At 35.5% G+C, this 18,352-nt stretch overlaps 2 protein-coding genes across 5 annotated transcripts in view; one reads left to right on the top strand and one right to left on the bottom strand.

Moving 5' to 3' along the window:
• The window catches only part of LOC143265178 (uncharacterized), a 430,584-nt gene that overhangs the window by 312,447 nt on the left and 99,785 nt on the right, over positions 1–18,352 (bottom strand). The window lies entirely within an intron of this gene.
• The window catches only part of LOC100879352 (uncharacterized), an 80,037-nt gene that overhangs the window by 33,506 nt on the left and 28,179 nt on the right, over positions 1–18,352 (top strand). The window contains exon 2 of one of the 3 annotated variants that reach the window (XM_012292537.2): positions 835–2,383. The exons of the other annotated variants lie outside the window; for them this stretch is intronic. Coding sequence (XP_012147927.2) covers positions 1,297–2,383 — 1,087 coding nt within the window. The 5' untranslated portion in view covers positions 835–1,296. The remainder of the gene's footprint in view (positions 1–834; positions 2,384–18,352) is intronic. 3 annotated transcript variants of the gene reach the window in all.

The raw sequence follows: 18,352 nt of genomic DNA, 5'->3' as shown, positions 1-18,352 counted from the left end.
TCGGAACCTTCACATTTTAATATGGATGTAAATTGGAAAAGTTTTGGAGTGTTTCCAACCACATGATCGAATATCTTCGAATGTACTCACGTGTTTGGATTCCTATATTCACAAAGTTCCATCTTCAAATCCTTACATGCCTAAATTCCTGCATTTCAAAATTATTTGTCTAAATCTCACTTACACAAATTTCTAAATATGCAAATCCACATATTCTCAAATCGGTTTGTAAAATCTCCACATGTCCAAAATCTAACACTCTCAAATTCCCATATGCCTTGATGCTCATATGCCCAAATCTCGAACTCATCAATTTCCAAACTTCCAAATCTTCACGTCCTCAAATTGTAAAATTGTCAAACTTTTAATATTCCAAATTGCACACATGTCCAAATACACACATGTTCAAATTCACACATGTCCAAATTTACACATGTCCAAATTCACACATGTCCAAATTCACACATGTCCAAATCCTCACGTCCTCAAATTGTAAAATTGTTAAACTTTTAATATTCCAAAATTCACACATGTCTAAATACACACATGTCCAAATTCACACATGTCCAAATTCTCACCAATCTAAATTTCTACATCCCCGAATCCCACATATATAAATTTCTAAATTTCCAAAACCCCACATTCGCAGACCCTTAAACCTTTACCATCTCCACATTACCAAACTCTAAATTCCCAAAACCCAAAATATTCAAATTCCCAAATTTCCACACTCCCAAATTCCCAAATCCCTAAATCTCCAAACTGCAAAATCCCCTACTAAATTCCTACTAAAGTTTCAACCTTGCGAAACCCCTTTCTAAACCTTCTCCAAAGGTAGTCTTGCCCCCAAAAACACAGTGGTCCAGTGTTTACTACATTTCAAAAAAATTGACTTGATCAATCGAAACTAACTCTGTTCACTTTCAAACACACCAAAAATACGCACGTTTGATGTTCAAATGCCTAAAAACATAGTGTTGCATAAAATTGTATTATTTGAAGTCCAATCAAGGTGTTAAAACATCCAATGAAGGTGTTAAAGATGACACGCCATGGAAGATGAAAAGTTTTTAAGATTACAAAGTCTGAGGACTTATGAGACACTCGACTTGTAACACGATCGACCTGACTTAATCCCTCGTTTCCGTTTGGAGAGCAGCAAGAAAGCAGGAATCTTCCGGTGGAAAGGAAATGGAAGAGGCAGAGGAGGCAGACAACCGAGGTCGAAGACGGCGAAGACGACGCAGACGAGGACGCGACGTTGAGGATCACTTCGAGGCCTGAGAGATTCGGAGAATGGCTGCCTCTCGCGTCGATTCGCGAATCGGCGATACCAGATTATCGATCCCGGGTAATCATAGATCCAGGGAGCTAGAGTTTCGAGGATCATCTGATGAGGAAGCAACGATTAGCAAAGAGAACGAAGCAAATTATCTGACCGATGAAGATAACGAAGGACGTTACAAATGTATGGTTCACGATTGTTCCGACCAAAAGAAGTCGCTATTTGATCCAGATAAAGAGGAATTCGCTGACCGACGAGAAACTTCTCCAAGGGAGATCAAAGATCCCAAAAGTTCCCAAAACGAAGCACGCAACTTTCAATCGATCGATCGCGTGCAGCCTGGGGTCAAAGCGATACAGATTAAGAATACGGAATCGAAGAGAGGGAGCAACGAAACAGCAATTTCCACCAGGGTTATCTATAAATTAGTCGAAGCCGGCAAGCACCCTGAAGACACGGTGAGAGGGGATCAATGCGAAGCCTCGCCACAGATTCACGCGAATTTGATCGTCGATAGGGACGATTCGCCTGAGGGTGCAACGTCCGGAACGGAAGTGCCTCGTAAACCGGCCGATTCTCCGACGGCCATAAAGGACGAGACCGCCAGCCAGGGCGGCCCGAGATCCTCAACGCCGGTTCGTAAACAGACAAAATGCGAGAATTGTGGAGAACCGCATCCTATTTACACCGAACGTCCTTATCTGCATAAATACCCCAGCTATTTGGACGGCGATGCGCTAGAATATGGCGTTAAGGATGGCGAGAAGGGGATAGAATTCAGACAGGAGACTCCGGTTGCGTCCTTGCTGTATCGCAGCAAGTCTCTGCCGCGATTGTCGATGCACGACAGCGGTGTCGCGTGCAGTGGAAACGAACAGGTTCACGCGGCCGCTGCACCGCACGCCAAACAACTGGTAGCCGATCTGAAGCAGTTACATACATTGAAACAACATTACTACCCTGAAGGAGGCTGGGGATGGATCGTGGTGTTCACGGGGGTTCTGGTCCAGGTGCTGTCCCATGGGATACATGGATCTAACGGGATCATCCTGCAGCAGGTGGCTTACAAATTTGGCAACCATGTGTACTTAGAATCAGGTTAGTCGGATTGTTATTGAATGATTGTTAGATGCTGAATGATCAGGTTAATCAAGTGATGAGGTCATATGATATTCATTTCATCAAGTCAGATAATATTCGAACCTTAATTAGAGGTTAAGATGATTAGGTCAGTCAGATGTTGAATCAGGTCAGACACATAATGTGAAATTGATCAGATCAGACAGGTGATGTTAAGCTGATCAAGATGTGATGTTATATGATCAGGTTTCTCAGACGATATCAGGTGATCGGATTAATCGAATGCTGCTAACATGATCAATTTAGCCAAACAACGTTAAAATGATCAAGTCAACATGATGCTAGATGAGATTAGTAAAATGATGTCAGATAATCGAGTTAACCAACTGATGTCAGGATGATCAGGTTAATCAAGCGATATTAAGATGGTCAGGTTAGTCAGATGATATAAGATGAACAAGTCAGGCAAATGGTATGAGATGAGCGAATTAGTCAAATGATGACATGATCAGTATACTTTGATAATGTTAATCAGGTCAATCAAATGATGTTCGATGATTAGATTGCATATGGTGTTTACTGTCATATGCTATTATCAAAATAGTTAGACAACTATTGAGACATGTGTTCAAGAAAGATGCATCTTCATAAGTGGTCTATAATAATAGTGGTATTATTATTACTGCACACCATCATACTGTTATGCAATATTACTAACATCACTATTTCTATTATAAACAATTACCAATATCAAAAGATAAATGACGTTAAAAGGCATCAGTGACTCAGAAAAAGTTCGAACGAGGTTACAAGAACCCAACAAACTAGCAACACCACTAGATCCATTAAGCCTACCGCTACTCTCCTAACTTCTAACCAAGTGATCACACGTCCCCCGCTAAAACAAGAATCAGTTGACAGGCCAACGTCAGTGAAACGCTCGTATTCACAAATTACATGAATGTAACACGCACCTCTTGCATTCCGGACATAGTTCTAAAAGCGGAACGTCCCTTCGCGACACAAACACGACACGCATTAGCGTTTCGCGTCGACTCCCGAATGGATACCCCTCGAATAAATCCATTCGTGTGCACGTCGCATCCGTGTCCTCTTCAAGTTTGATCAGCAACGCGTTTGCGTAACGAATCGATTGATGAAGCGACAACAACAACGTCGATTTTTCACGGCTCTCAATTTACCTTGGGCGTGCTAAGCGTGCATAATCACCCATGCGGGAAACAATTTCCAGACGGTTCTACAGAAAATTGAGCCACGTGCACGTTTGACCTTCCTCGAGACGATATCGACCTGTGATATTACTTGTTTGAGGAGCGTTGAGGAGAATTTATATTCGTTTCCATGTTTAATATTGTTGGATGTGGGATTCAAGATTTGGGATATTGGAATTTTGGGAAGGTTGGGATAGGAAGGTTGAGACCTTAGAATTTTGGGATTTTAAGGTTTTGATAGTTTGATATTTTGGGATTATGCGAACTTGGAAGTTTGGAAGGATGAGAATTTGGAAATTTTAGGGTTTGAAATATAGGAATTTTGAGGCTTTGCTATTTGGAGGTTTGAAGTTTTGGGCTTTTGGGATTTTGGGACTTTGGGACTTTGGGACTTAGAGAACTTGAGAATTTGGGGTTTTGAGAAGTGGGGAATTTCGAAATTTTGGACTTTGAAAATTTGGGAAATTTGGAATTTGGGAATTTGGGACTTTGAGAATTTGGAAAATTTGAAATTTGAGACTTTGAAAATTTGGGAAATTTGTAAGATGGAAACTTGAGAATTTGGGATTTTGAGAATTTGGAAAATTTGAACTTTGGAAACTTGAGAATTTGCGACTTTCAGAATTTGGAAAATTTAGAATTTGGGAACTTGGGAATTTGGGAATGTGGGAATTTGGGAACTTAGGAATTTGGGAATGTGAGAATTTGGAAATTTTTGACCTACGATACTTTGAATTTTGAAAATTTGAAATTTCCCAAAAATTTCCAAAATTCCCAAAATTCCAAAAATTCCAAAAATTCCAAAAATTCCAAAAATTCCAAAAATTCCAAAAATTCCAAAAATTCTAAAAATTCCGAAAATTCCAAAAATTCCAAAAATTCCAAAAGTTCCAAAAATTCCAAAAATTGTTAAATTTCTAAATTCGGAATTTTTAGAATTTAAAGTTGTGAAAAAAATTTGAAAACAATGTTGAAATCTTGTAGGATGCACCTTCCATTTCGTTTTCCATCACTTTCCCCGATTTCTACGGGTTTGCCCTCATGTACATCGCGATTTGGGCGCGGGCCAAGCAGCCGAGTGTCGCCAAGTATTCCTGCATCTGCCGACCAATAAACGGGATATGAATCGCGCTAATTATACGCGACACTTTCTCACCGCCCATCCATTTCGCTTCGCGAGAACGCGTGAAGAAAAGGACTCGCTCGATTACACCCTTTGGCAAGTGTTCCCGCTCTTGTCGTAAAGTTTGTACTTTTTAGACCTCCATATGGCTTACTGAATCGATATGACGGTTTTTCGTGGTATTTCGTGACTTTACACTGAAAGTCAACAAATAAGGTTGGGAACATATGTTACATATAGAAGTATTTATTCTTTGTACCATGTACAGTACGACATCTAACAACTATAGTAATCTAATAACAAAAAAAACTTCCATGAAACCTTATGATGTTATAAAACATAGCTTATAAATATTATAATAAATAATACATATTATAATGCTTATAAATATATAAATATTTGAATATAATACTGTATGTGTCACCTTTAAAATAACTCACTTAATTTATTAAAATTTCGATCAGATTTTCGACAACCGAAAAAAATAACAAGAGAAAAATAAGTTAAGAATCCCATGGAAATTAGGTGAAATATATTATATTATTACATAATTGCTTTATAATTGCTTCTTACTAAAATAAAATTGAACAATTTAAAATTTGAAAAAGAAATTAATTTTGAATTACCTCTTCGTTGATATAATTTGACATCCCACAATTTATTTTCTGTGTAATAAGTGGATATTTTTAAAAGTTTCATGCAGAAAACTGAACTAGCTAACTGACCGTCATTTTTAGACCTTGATTTGGAGCAATCTAATCAACCGAAATCAGAAGTCGGATTAACTGAAGAGAGAATCGATTTACGTCCTTTAAATGACCACCTGATCTCATGTGTGTACGCACTGGTTCAGATTAAACGACGCTTTCTCGAATGGGAACAGGATCGGCGCTCTATCGTGACGTCAGTCATAGCCACTAAATCCTCGAATCGTTTCACCGACATATCGAGAATCGAACGAGCAGACCCTCTTGGAGTGTGACGTAAAAGTGAGAGAACAGTTCCTCTTTGTGGGAGAACATTCTGCACGATTAGTTTGACCAACGAGCTCGGTTCTTCTAAAATTATTACATATCAAGGTTTTATAATTTAGTCATTCTCTGATACGGAAAGTACAATTTATATATTAATTTGATTTTTTCAAATTTAATTTTGCAATTTTTTAGATTTTTAAATTTTTATGTTTAAGAATCTTCAAATTTATGTTTTGGATATGTAAATTTCAAATGAGTAAAATTCCTAATTTGTAAATTATCAAATTGAAACATTCTGAAATTATTGAAGTACCAAATTTTCAAATTATGAAATTTCCCAAACACTAAATCTGAATCTCCTAAATCCTCAAATCGTAAATCCCCATCTCTTAAGTCCCCATCTCCTAAATCTCCAACTCCTAAATTTCCAAATTCTAAATCACTAAATCCTAAATTCCCAATACCTAAATCCCTAAATTCTAAATCACCAAATCCGAAATTACTAACACCTAAATCCCCAACTCCTAAATCCTCCAAACTTCTGAATCCCCAACACCTAAATCCCCAACTCCTAAATCCCCGACACCTAAATCCCTAACTCCTAAATCCCCGACACCTAAATCCCCAACTCTTAAATTCCCAACTCCTAAATCCTCCAAACTTCTAAATCCCCAACACCTAAATCCCCAACTCCTAAATCCTCCAAACTTCTAAATCTCCAACACCTAAATCCTCCAAACTCCTAAATCCTCCAAACTTTTAAATGCCCAACACCTAAGCCCCCAACTCCTAAATCCCTAAACCACCAAATCTCAAACCCCAAATTCCTAAAACCACAAATCCCCAAATCCCTAATTCCCAAAATTTCATTTGAAATCGTGAAAATATACAAATTGAAAGCAATTGTAGACCGTCTTTAAGAAATTTCCGAGCACACTTTCATGGACATAAGAGGCATTTGAATGAAATCGTTGGGAAAATCTATTCAGGTTTACGATGGTGTTTTGCCCGGTCTAATATTCCCAAGGAAATATTCGCAATTCTAAGGAGATGGTGTGTTGTCCCCTGATGTTTCTCACACGTGGCCCAGTTATCTCTCGAAACGGAAACACGCGTTTCCTTATCGGAACACGGACAGCTAAATCGAATTGGAAAGCGGACGACTATTCAATTATCATAAAGCGGACTTTTAAATCTTACGACGATACCAAACACACTTGGATCACTTTTACATTGATAGGAGAATCATATTTTATTATTGAATATTTGCTTTGGTGTCTTGGCACGCGTGTTGCATCTTCAACGTTGCATCACGTATAGATTGTATCTCTTATGTGTTGCATTTCTTATGCGTTGTATCATTACATGTTGACACCTTTTATGTGTTGCATCTGATACGGGTGGTAACAGTGACGTATTGCATCTTTTATACATTGTATATTTCATACATTGCATATTCCATACGTTAGGTTAGGTTAACGTGTAATCTCCCCTAGGACTAATTCCTAAAAAATTCTTGTCACAATTAATTTTTAAATACTACATCTTACAAATAATCATTATATCTTAAAATAATTTATAAACTCGTATCGTCTAAATACAAAGAAAATATTAAGCACTGCCATAAATTATTTAATACCCAAGTTTTTAATTATCCGATCTCGAATCGACGATTAACATTTTCGCGTATCACTAATTAATCGAATTCTCGATTAAAGTTCTTGTGCCGATCGTCTGGCCCACCTGAAGCGAATCAAACTTGCTTACTCCGTCTGTGTACCGCTAACAACATGATTAGGAATGCGACAACCTCGTTAAAGTCTGACTACTGCTTTAAATCTGCACACATTTGTTCCATGTTCTTTTTCTATGGAAGTTCTTGTTAACTGGAATCCATAGGAGCACCGATTATAGAATCAGAGCGTCGACTTTCAGCTTCGCCGTAATTTGATAGATGGTTTTGCACCGTGGACGAAGCGTGGGTGGCGATCTGTCTTCTCACGTGAAAGTTCTCGACAGCATCAGTATGGGAGAATTATTCTGCCGAATTAATTTGGTTATGAATAGGAATGTGTGAACACCCGCGTCATTTCTGCTTTATGCCACGAAAATTGGGGAATGTTGAAAAATGGTGTGAAAATTAAAATCTTGATTTAATTTTGTTAAAAACAAAAATTTTTACAATTTTCTCAGAAGAAGAGTTTTTGTAATTTTATTAAAAACAAAAGTTTTTACAATTTTGTCAGAAGAAGAGTTTCTGTAATTTCATTAAAAACAAAAATTTGTATAATTTTGTCAGAAGAAGAGTTTCTGTAATTTTATTAAAAACAAAAGTTTTTACAATTTTGTCAGAAGAAGAGTTTCTGCAATTTCATTAAAAACAAAAATTTGTATAATTTTGTCAGAAGAAAAGTTTCTGTAATTTTATTAGAAAGAAAGAGTTTTTATAATTCTGTCAAAGAAGAAAGAAACAAGAATAATTTTGTCAAAAAGTATTAAAGAAACACAGAAGGGGTTTACCTAAAAACAATATGGCGATTTTGTATTTAAATTAACAAACAGAACAGGATTGTTCTCGAGAGAGTTATTTTTTCAAGAAATAAATGCGATTACGTTATTTAGAAAGTTAGTATTCGAGGAAAACGTGCGTCAGAGGAGTTCATTCGCAACTAGAAGTATATGTGGGTTTGTATTTGTACGCGTGGGGGTTGAGTGTTCTTAACCAAGAATAGAGGGAAGTTTTCGAGAAAATGGTCAATTAAACGAAACTTCTAAAGAAACGATCGACGACGTATCTCGAAGAGTTTACAGCTGGAATTTAGAAACAAGTCAGGTTGTTGCATTGAAATTTATTTGAAGTCATTCGTTTAGAAAAAGAAAAATAATTGTGCACAATATTGTAAACGATACTAATGTAGTTTTTATCATTAACCTTGTACTTGTACAAAATGTTGTACATTTAAAATGCAATAAATTGTTAAAATAAAATGTAAAATAATAGTTTGAAATACATAAAAATGTTCAAAGAATGCACTAACATCAGGTGTTAAACTTTTAGCTTTTATTTTTATTTTTATTTTTAATGATTTCTAACATTAGTTCTGTCTATTTAAATTGACTTGATTTTTCCTTATTTTCATCAATAATTATTTTCAGTAAGATATAAATATTGTAAACTTGATATAGCATAGCTTTTCAATTAAAGACCTAGTTATGCAAATATTAATTAAATGTTTCTTACAATAAATGTATACTTCTATTATAAATTCACTAAATGACCAACCTAATCTACTAGTCAACCTATTATAATAAAAAGAAACTTATCTTAAATAAATATCGAAAATATTCCAAAGTTACGTGAAACAACAACTAATAATAATTAAACAATTATATAATTTAGTAATCATACCATTTAAACTCAAGATAGTATAATAAAGTCCAACAGTAAACCGTAACAAAAGTCCAATTCATTCGAAACAAAGGAAAACATAATTATCAGCGAGCAAGATGGCGCAGTAACAAGGTGCAGTATCGGAACCGTATCGTGGAGCGAATTCCCTTTGAAAAAAGGGAAAAAATTGGCAAATAACGGAGGGGGATGGATTCCGTGGGATCCAACGTATTCCCGTCTGATTGTTAACGTTCGTGGAACGAGCTTGCTTCCATCGTTGCTGATACCAGAATCCTGTTACCCAGGATTCTCTTTTCTCCTGCGAAGGCCCACCTTTCTTTATCTACATTGTTACAATAATCCTCGCTCCGAACAGAAACTTCCCCAAGAGGCGTCTGGACGACGAAACGACTCGCCTCCTTAACAAGCGCAGATTTTGACGCCGAAAAAGAACAGGGTAGGAAAAAATATAGTTCTCACGACTGGGGGGACAAAATGTTTATCGCGATTCGTCTTCTAACGCGTACCGCCATTTTGTTCGCCGCGGACGCCGCTATATTTCCGTTCGATCAGTGAATTTTTCGAAGACTCTTCTATTTTGTTAAATTGGAGTGAATATAAATTTTAGCAAAATTGAACAAGTTAGTTAAAGTAAATGAAAGAAACTGTAGAAGAATAAATACTTGTCTTTTGTCTCAAAGTCCCTAAATTTAAAAAATCCCAACAAATCCTAAGCAAATAAAAAATTTCAACTCCACAATACAGCGAATCTAAAAGAAAGCATCAAAGACTTAAAAGAACAACGAAACACGACGACCAACTCCCACAAACGTTGAACAACAGCATAGTAAACGTCAAACGAGTCTCCTCGACCGGTTGAACTTATTTTCATTCCGAGCTACTTTCACGGTCGAAATGATTGCCCCATTTTATCCCCATTTGCCCGACAACGGCGGGCTGCCATGTACGGTGTACAATAGCCACGTTACTGTCAACCGTAAATATCGACGGTGACGAAAATGGTCGCTCGAATTCGCTTTTGTTAGACTCGCGGTTCGCAAGTCAGTCGTTACACGCGTCGCTAAACAGCCAGGCGGTTTAAAAGGCGGCGATGCACCGCCATTTTTTTTCTTCGCGCCGCAAATTGCCCGCAATAAAGTAACGAGAGATACGACTGGTGCAAAAATACTCGAGGGTGAGGAAGCGTGCAACAGAGCCGCGAGAGGAGAGGAGGAAAAGAAACGGAAGGCAGATTTATCGGGTAACGGGCGTGAAGATTGCGAGAAAGTTGCTAGGACGAGGAAACCGCATGAAACAAGAGACGACCGCGCGATTATTTGAATTTGTCTGGAAAATGGGAATTTGGCATTTGTGAGGATAGTTGAGATGGCAGGAGGCGGGAGAAATTTCTGTTTAAATTGATACTGTGTACTGATTTTCAAGTTCTTGTGCAGTTAATGCAAATTGGTCTGGAAATTGGATACTTTCTTTTGCATTCGTTTTTTAAAATATGCACATTATCAAGTTTTCAAAATATTAAATTGATGAAAACTATCTTCAACTTACAAAGTTGTATGTTTTTGAGTTTCCACATTTCACAAATACTTGAATTTGTGAATTTATGAATTTATAAGTTTTACATTCTTCATTCTCAAATCTAATTTGTAGTTCTTCAAAGTTTCAAATTCTCAGGTTAAACTACCCTACTTGCACAAATCCCCAAATTATCGAGTTCCCAAATCCTCAAATGCGCTGATCCCATAATCTGCAAATCTTCAAATTCCTAAGTCCTTAAATCCCCAAATCCTCGAATTCCCAAATTTTCAAATCTCCAAATTATCAACTCCCCAAATTCCTAAGATCCCAAATTCTCTAACGGACCAATCTCACAATATCCAAACCCTGGAATCCTGAAATCTTCAAATCCCCAAATCCCCAAATCCCCAAATCCCCAAATCCCCAAATCCCCAAATCCCCAAATCCCCAAATCCCCAAATCCCCAAATCCCCAAATCCCCAAATCCCCAAATCCCCAAATCCCCAAATCCCAAAATTCCCAATTCCTCAAATTGCCCAACTCTACAATCTCCATTTCCTCAAACTCTAAAATTCCCAAATCTCCAAATTCTTAAATTCCTAAATCCTCAAACGCACTGATCCCACAACCCCAAACTCAGAATCCCCCAAAAGTCAATAAATCAACAAATAAATTTTCACGTACAGAATATCACCGTAGAATTACTTCACACATATTACCTTAAGTTTCAACGTATCCAAACGAGCATTCTCAACACAGAAGTAAATAGAGTAAGGTAACCGGAAATAATAGATGAAGGTGGCGTAATCTTCGTAATGCATTTCAATTTATTTAAAGATACGAGCACCTGGGCGCATCGAGAGGGAAATTTCAGTATTTCACCGGAATGAACTTAACTGCGCCCAAGAGGACAGATATAATATACATACCGAGGGAAACTATATTAAAAATTATTTACGACCCACGTAAACCGGTATAATCAACGAAAGTAAATTGGCCAGGACTACGGCTAAAAAATATAACTGTCACGAGAACGGATCGTTTTATCACGAGTGTTGACGATCATTTTTATGACGTTTAAAAACGAGTAGCAGTCGCGATGTTATGTGTAGTGCTGGTGTAGACACGTACCGGTGTCAACCCACGAGTTGGCGCGTGAAGAAGCTAAGAGGTGTTTATAAGAGATACGGCTTTAATTGATCAGAGTAGACAAATGTATTTTCACATTAACATTTTGACTGCCATGTCACCCACATATGGATCACGCTTAACCTTCCATACGAATGTATCATCTATATTATTAAAAATGTGTCAACTAACTTAATTGGAAATGTTCGTATTAACTATTTGAAACTATGAATAATAAATATAATTAAATATTGTGAGAATATTTGGTAAGATTTGTTAGAAACAAAAATACTATCTGATATAATTTTCAACTGCTTCTGTGTGGCAATCAACGTATTAAGAAGTTGACAGGTATTCAGAAAAGCTACGGCTTAAATTGGTTAGAGTAAACAAATGTATTTTCGCATTAATACAAATGTAGTTATATGTACCTAGCATTTTTAATATTTTTGGCGGGAACAATTGACTCGAGCAGTCACGCACATCAATTAAGTTAAAAACAATGACAGTCGTCAAACATCCCCAAAGTGAGATAATACGAATTACGTAATGTAGTTGTTATTATTATTATTATTATTATTATTATTATTTGCCGAAATATCACGCTGGAAGTGCTCATGGTGGGGATAGAGCTTCTTCTACTTCCAGTGGAAGTGGAAGCTACAGCTCGTGGGTTGACATCAGTACCACTGCAACGTCACGTCCGTTTTTCGTTTTGTATTTCTGCCAGATTTTTGGTCCAGTTTTATTCTTGTTCGATGTAAATCAACGACCGTAAGCGTGTCGTTCGGCGGGAAATAAAGAACGGCGATGTTCCGCTTTTTAAGCCGGCAGAACATCACCAAGTGCTCGAACGTGCCATTGCTTCGATTTCGGGAATCAGGGAGGAACCATCTTTTCAAAGATTTTACGCTTGTATGTTAGCGAAGATTTAAATGCGGAAATTTACAATGGTGTAATTTTAAAAAATTTTAGTCTTGTACCTCTCACAAGCTATACATTTTAATATCCTCAAATAGTAATTCTACATATAGTAGCGCCATGTTCTAGTTATTAATTCTAGTAATTAAATAGTAACACAATATTCTAGTCATTTACTCAGAAGTACCACGAAAAGTGGAAGCACAATCGCAATTAGCAGGTGCATTTCTATTATCAAATTAGAACGCGGTTAAACGTGGTTGTTACTAAACACACGTTCCTGGTTTTACGTAATTTTTTAAATAATGAAGGAGAAAGTGAAAAAGGAAGCGACGTTTTGACGAACGAACCGCTAAGAAATTTCGCGAATGAATATGGTGCCCGAGGAAAAAAGAAATAAATTTCTTTAGCAACCTGCAAGCAGTTCCATTCGTCGAAATCCGAAGGATTTACGAATGCGCCTTAAAACTGAACGCATCTGGACAGGATGTGCCGTGATATTCTCAAACTTTATGCTCTCATACGAGTCTCCCGTAACATTTTATTATTTTAAGAGAAGTATGATTTTTTGATCATGGACTCTTTCAATATTATTTGAATGTTACAAAATGTTGTAGTAAATTTAGGAATTCAATTTTCATTTGTTAAGTTTGTGAAGAAAATGTAAATTGTTGTTTTGAGCGGTACTTTCACTTATATCGTGTAGTTTGCTGATGTTGATTGTAGTTTATGGAATACCTATAGGAAAAGAAATTACAGAATTTCAGAAATCTACAAATTCACAAATTCACAAATTTATAAATTTACAAATTTGATAATATAAATTGAAAATTTCTGTGTAATTGACATGCTCTTTAAATATTATTAGAATGTTATAAAATATCATAGTAAATTTACGAATTGAATTTTAATTTGTTAAGTTCGTGAAAACACAACAAAATTTTGATGTAAGCGGTGCTTCCACTTATATCGTGTAGTTTGCCGACACTGCTTGCAATTTGTAGAATACAGAAAAAGAAATTCAGAAATTCAGAAATTCAGAAATTCAGAAATTCAGAAATTTACAAATTTAATAATATAAATAAAAAATCCCAAAATTCTGAAAACCTCGCTTCAAAAATAAAACCGACACTGAAATTCCAATCATGAAATTGCCTCTACTGACATTTCGATCCACCGAACAATCTCAGACTAGTAGTTCGTGCAACGGGATTAATTCCACCGAGAGTATCCAGTGCTCTCTTAAAAAAAGATTTAGTGTCAGCGTTAAGAAGCAATCCTGTGTCGGACGATACTCTTACAAGTTAATAGCTACTCGTACAGCTGATCCAAATCTGAACGGTACGACTGTCTCCGTGTTTCGTTGTATCGTATCCTCGAATCAACGAAAGTGAACGCGAGTTTCGTTTCGAACAATGGCGTATAAAGGAAGAAATAGTTGATGGCGAACTATTTTGTGCTCGGACTCACGGCGTCCATCCATCAACGTCAAACTCTTTGTATTAAATTCAATTGATCTGAAAGTTTTAACGATGATACTTGTGTTACTATAACACTTTCTGTTTTATATTTTTAGAAAACCTTTACTTCATTTGTTGTAGCATTTGTAAACATACATGTATGTAGTAAGTCACAGAAATAATATTTTGAGATTCAAGGTTTAATTTAATTTACACGTCCTTTGAAAGTAAAGTATTGGAAAGAGGTTAAGGTTAAATAAAATTTTAGTTTAATTTCAAAGATACTTTATTAATTATTTTTAGATATTTATTAAGTTAGTCAACTTAGAAGGATGACTTTTTCAAAAGAGTACATCTATTGTCTTTACTGTCACCATACACATTTAAAAAAATATACAGAGTCTCACAACTCAGTTCACTTTTGTTATAAGAGCTATTAGTTTGAAATAAACACATGTTCAAACCAAATACTAAATAGAATATATCTAAATAATAGTTTGTAAATTAATATTATTATTATTATTACCAGTCGAACAAAATTTCGTATGCAATAAAAAAGTAGAAGCTACATATGAAAGTAGCAAACACATGGTGTCATCTGTGACAAATGTAACAATTCTAGAGAAACTTTTTCCGTTAACATCGAGATATCGAATACCATCCTTCGAGAACAGATCGAAGGGGATGCTGGTATCTCGCAAAAGCTCCCTTCGTCCACTTCGTCATCGAATGTACATAACCGACGCCTTCTGTCAAAAGCAACGCATCCCTTCGCGAAGGGTCAGAGTAACCCCGGGCAAAAAAAGGACTAACCTGCTGGCCGGAAAGATATTCGACGTAAAAACGGGCAAAGATCCTTTCCATGGCTGTCACTGACAGGGATCGTAACTGTTCTTATCTACAAGAAACGCTCAATCAGGCTGACCACCTTGTGTGTACACACGAAAGAGAACTGTTTTCGAGCCGTTTCGCTTTCGAGAAAGATTCGAACGCGATCTTCCAGGCATGGAATGGACGGGTTTCATCTTTGGAACTTCCCTTCTGGGAAAATCGATTGCTTCATGGAAATAGCGGTTCGAATCAGTCGAGTTTCCATCGAGGTGCATTGGATTTTACGAGCTGCAGGGAATCTACCGAACACATTTTTTTGGGGTGCAAAGGTGAGGATTGTTGAATTTTGGAATTTGGGAATTTGGTGGTTTGGAAATTTGATGATTTGTAGTATGAGACTTTGGAAGTGTGAAATTTGAAAATACAAAAATTTGAGGATTTCGATCACCAAAATTTAGAAAGTAATTAAACGTAGAAGTTTAAGAATTGGAAATTCTTACAACTTCCAAAATTAATTTGGAGGGTTGCAATTCGAGAATGTAAGAATGTGCAAATTTAAAAATCTGGAAGTTTGACAATTTGGTTATATCGAAATTTTGGAATGTTAAAATTTGGCAATTCGAAGATATGAAAATTGAGAAATGTGGAAATATTATAATTTGGAAATTTGAGAATTTGTATTTAGAAATATTGTAATTTGGGAATATTTAAAATTGCAAACGTAGAAATATTTCGAAGAGAACAAAGTGCCAGCTTGTGGCAAAGTACTAGTACTCTAACAGTAAGCTTATCTGGTTGAGATAATTTGATCAGGAGTGAAATGCAAGGAACCTTCCTTACCGGCTCTGAAAACTTGCAAGCTCACTGTTTGATGATGTAGAAGACCATTCAAATATCTACGCATGGTACATCTACTTCAAGTATTTACATGTCAAAATTATATTATTTAACAAATTTTTTAAACTCAATACCGTTAATTTCCTTTGATACAATTTTCCTATGTTTTTTCTTTCCTATTTTCCTTTCCTATTGATACAATTTATATTGCTATAATTTTCTCACACATTACAACAAAATTATTTATTCAATTTTTCACTGTTATGTTCATGTTACTTGCTATTGCAACTATTTTTTCTGTTCTACAACTTTGTTAATAATTGTAACAATTTCCTCATATAACATAATTGAAATAAACCTTATCTCACTAATTATTACAATAAACATTACAATTTTCAATATTAATAAATAATAATGAATATCACAGCCATAATATAATTAAAATAAATACTTAATTCTGAAACTTAACCTCACAAATCGTCGTCAAAGATCAATTTTCAAAGATTTGAACAAAACATCAAAGATCGAAAGTTGTTCAAACCCCTTCCTAGTTCACCTTGTGAACGTAGAAACTAGATTGTCCCGTAGTTTCCGTTCATCATAGTCTGAGAACAGGGCAGACTGATGAATCTATCGTCTACCACGATGTAGGACCTTGACATTGCGACTTTTCCGATTTACCGTTACACCAATTGTCGACTGGTGTTCTTCGTCGTAGATCACCGTTAGTACCGGCTACTTCAAGAATTCGACGAGATTGGTTAGACGAAATAGAAGAACGGCCAATAACTAAGGTCGTTTGCCGGAAGGGCCAGCGTCTTCGGGCAATTTCACTGACAACCCATCCGCCATTTATATATCTCATTCCTGGCGTCGTCTACGACCTACTACAGCATTTCATTCAGATTCATTATTTTCTGTCGATTAAATGCGATTCAAATGTCGGGAGAGAAATGGGGTTAAATACGTATATTCAATTTACTGTTAAATATTTGAGTTATTTTTATTGCAACACTTTGATGAAATCTGTTGTTTTGGACTATTTAAATGTGGTCTATAAAATTTAAGTACAATATTTTTTGTGAAATTTGCAATATGTTCTATAAAATATTTCTGTAAAATTTGAATACTGTATGTGCTATTGCAAGATTGAAAATATAATGTGTTTTATAAAATATAATATGTGTTACATTTTAATGTAAAATTTTAACACAATACGTTCTATTTAAAAATTTTAATATAGTATGTCATATTTTAAAATTTAAATACAACTTATATTACTATAAAATTTAAATAGTTTTTACACGATTTAAATACAATCCATTGCAAATTGAAAATATAACATATTTTGCTGTAAAATTTAATCGCAATAGATTCTGCAAAAATCCTAACCTAACCTAAAAGCCTTGACCTTTCTGTAAAACCTAACCTCAATACGTTCTATCGCAAAAATATAGTTTTATTACAAAATGTCTTGTGTTCTAAATAAAATTTATCGACGAAACTCTATTTTCTTAATAATCTCTAAGTTTTGTAACCATGTTCTCCGTGTTCACAAAGTAGTAAACACAAAACAACGGTGTAGCAATTGATCACGGACCAATCCGATCAAAGAGAATTTAAAGAAGCGTCCCCATAAAGATGGTGGATGTGGCGTAGAAGATTTATATCATCTGAAGATTCGACAGCTGCAACGTGGGGTCCATGATAAAAATAGACGCCAACAGGAGTGTTAAATTAACGATACGTCGTGTGTTCTGCGAAATTCACGGGGATATTTGCGCACACGGATGTGATTAATCCCATAAGTGTTTTAAAAATACTTTCAACCCATTTTGCTCGACATTGTATTCTGTTATTTTCAAACTTTGACGTCAAACTTACGAATGATTTCAATCATTGTTCCACATTTTAACAGCATTTAGAAATCTAGAAATCTAGAATTAGCTATGTAGAAATTATTACAATTTAGTAGTTAATGTAAGTATAATTATTATGAAATTGGAAAATTTAATTCTGTTTAAAATATTTTATCAGACGATGGTTAGATGTGGTTTGTGTAATTTCTGTAACAGTAAGAATTTTGTTAAGTTAACCCCTTAAATTATGATTTATTTGACAGATGTCAGAGCTGACGAATCACTGTTTTAATATTAAAAAGAAATAACACAAAGTGAAATGTTGAATATGTTTTGAATTTAACAATCTTTAATTGTACAAATTGTAATCGGTATTGAACTCTGAATAAAATTTATTTTTATTATGTACTTGAACTGTGCGCCACGAGTTCGATAAGTCAAGTTAAGAATTTATATTTGGACGAGAAAATTGCTAAAACATCAACTTTGCAAAGTCTCAAATTGAAAAACACCTAAAATCTTCTCATTTTAAAATAGTTTTTCATTTTCAATTAAATTTGATTTCAAAGATATCTATTCTTCTTATACGAATTGAGAATTTCGTGCAAGATCAAGAGGGAAGAATATTTGCTGGCAACACTTTGTTCATGGAGTCTACTTTGTTTGTGGAATTTATTTCGAATGTCTACTTATGC

This window comes from Megachile rotundata, chromosome 9, assembly GCF_050947335.1.
Source record: "Megachile rotundata isolate GNS110a chromosome 9, iyMegRotu1, whole genome shotgun sequence".
Taxonomy (NCBI): Eukaryota; Metazoa; Arthropoda; class Insecta; order Hymenoptera; family Megachilidae; genus Megachile; species Megachile rotundata.
This window is presented reverse-complemented; position numbering and strand designations above follow the sequence as displayed.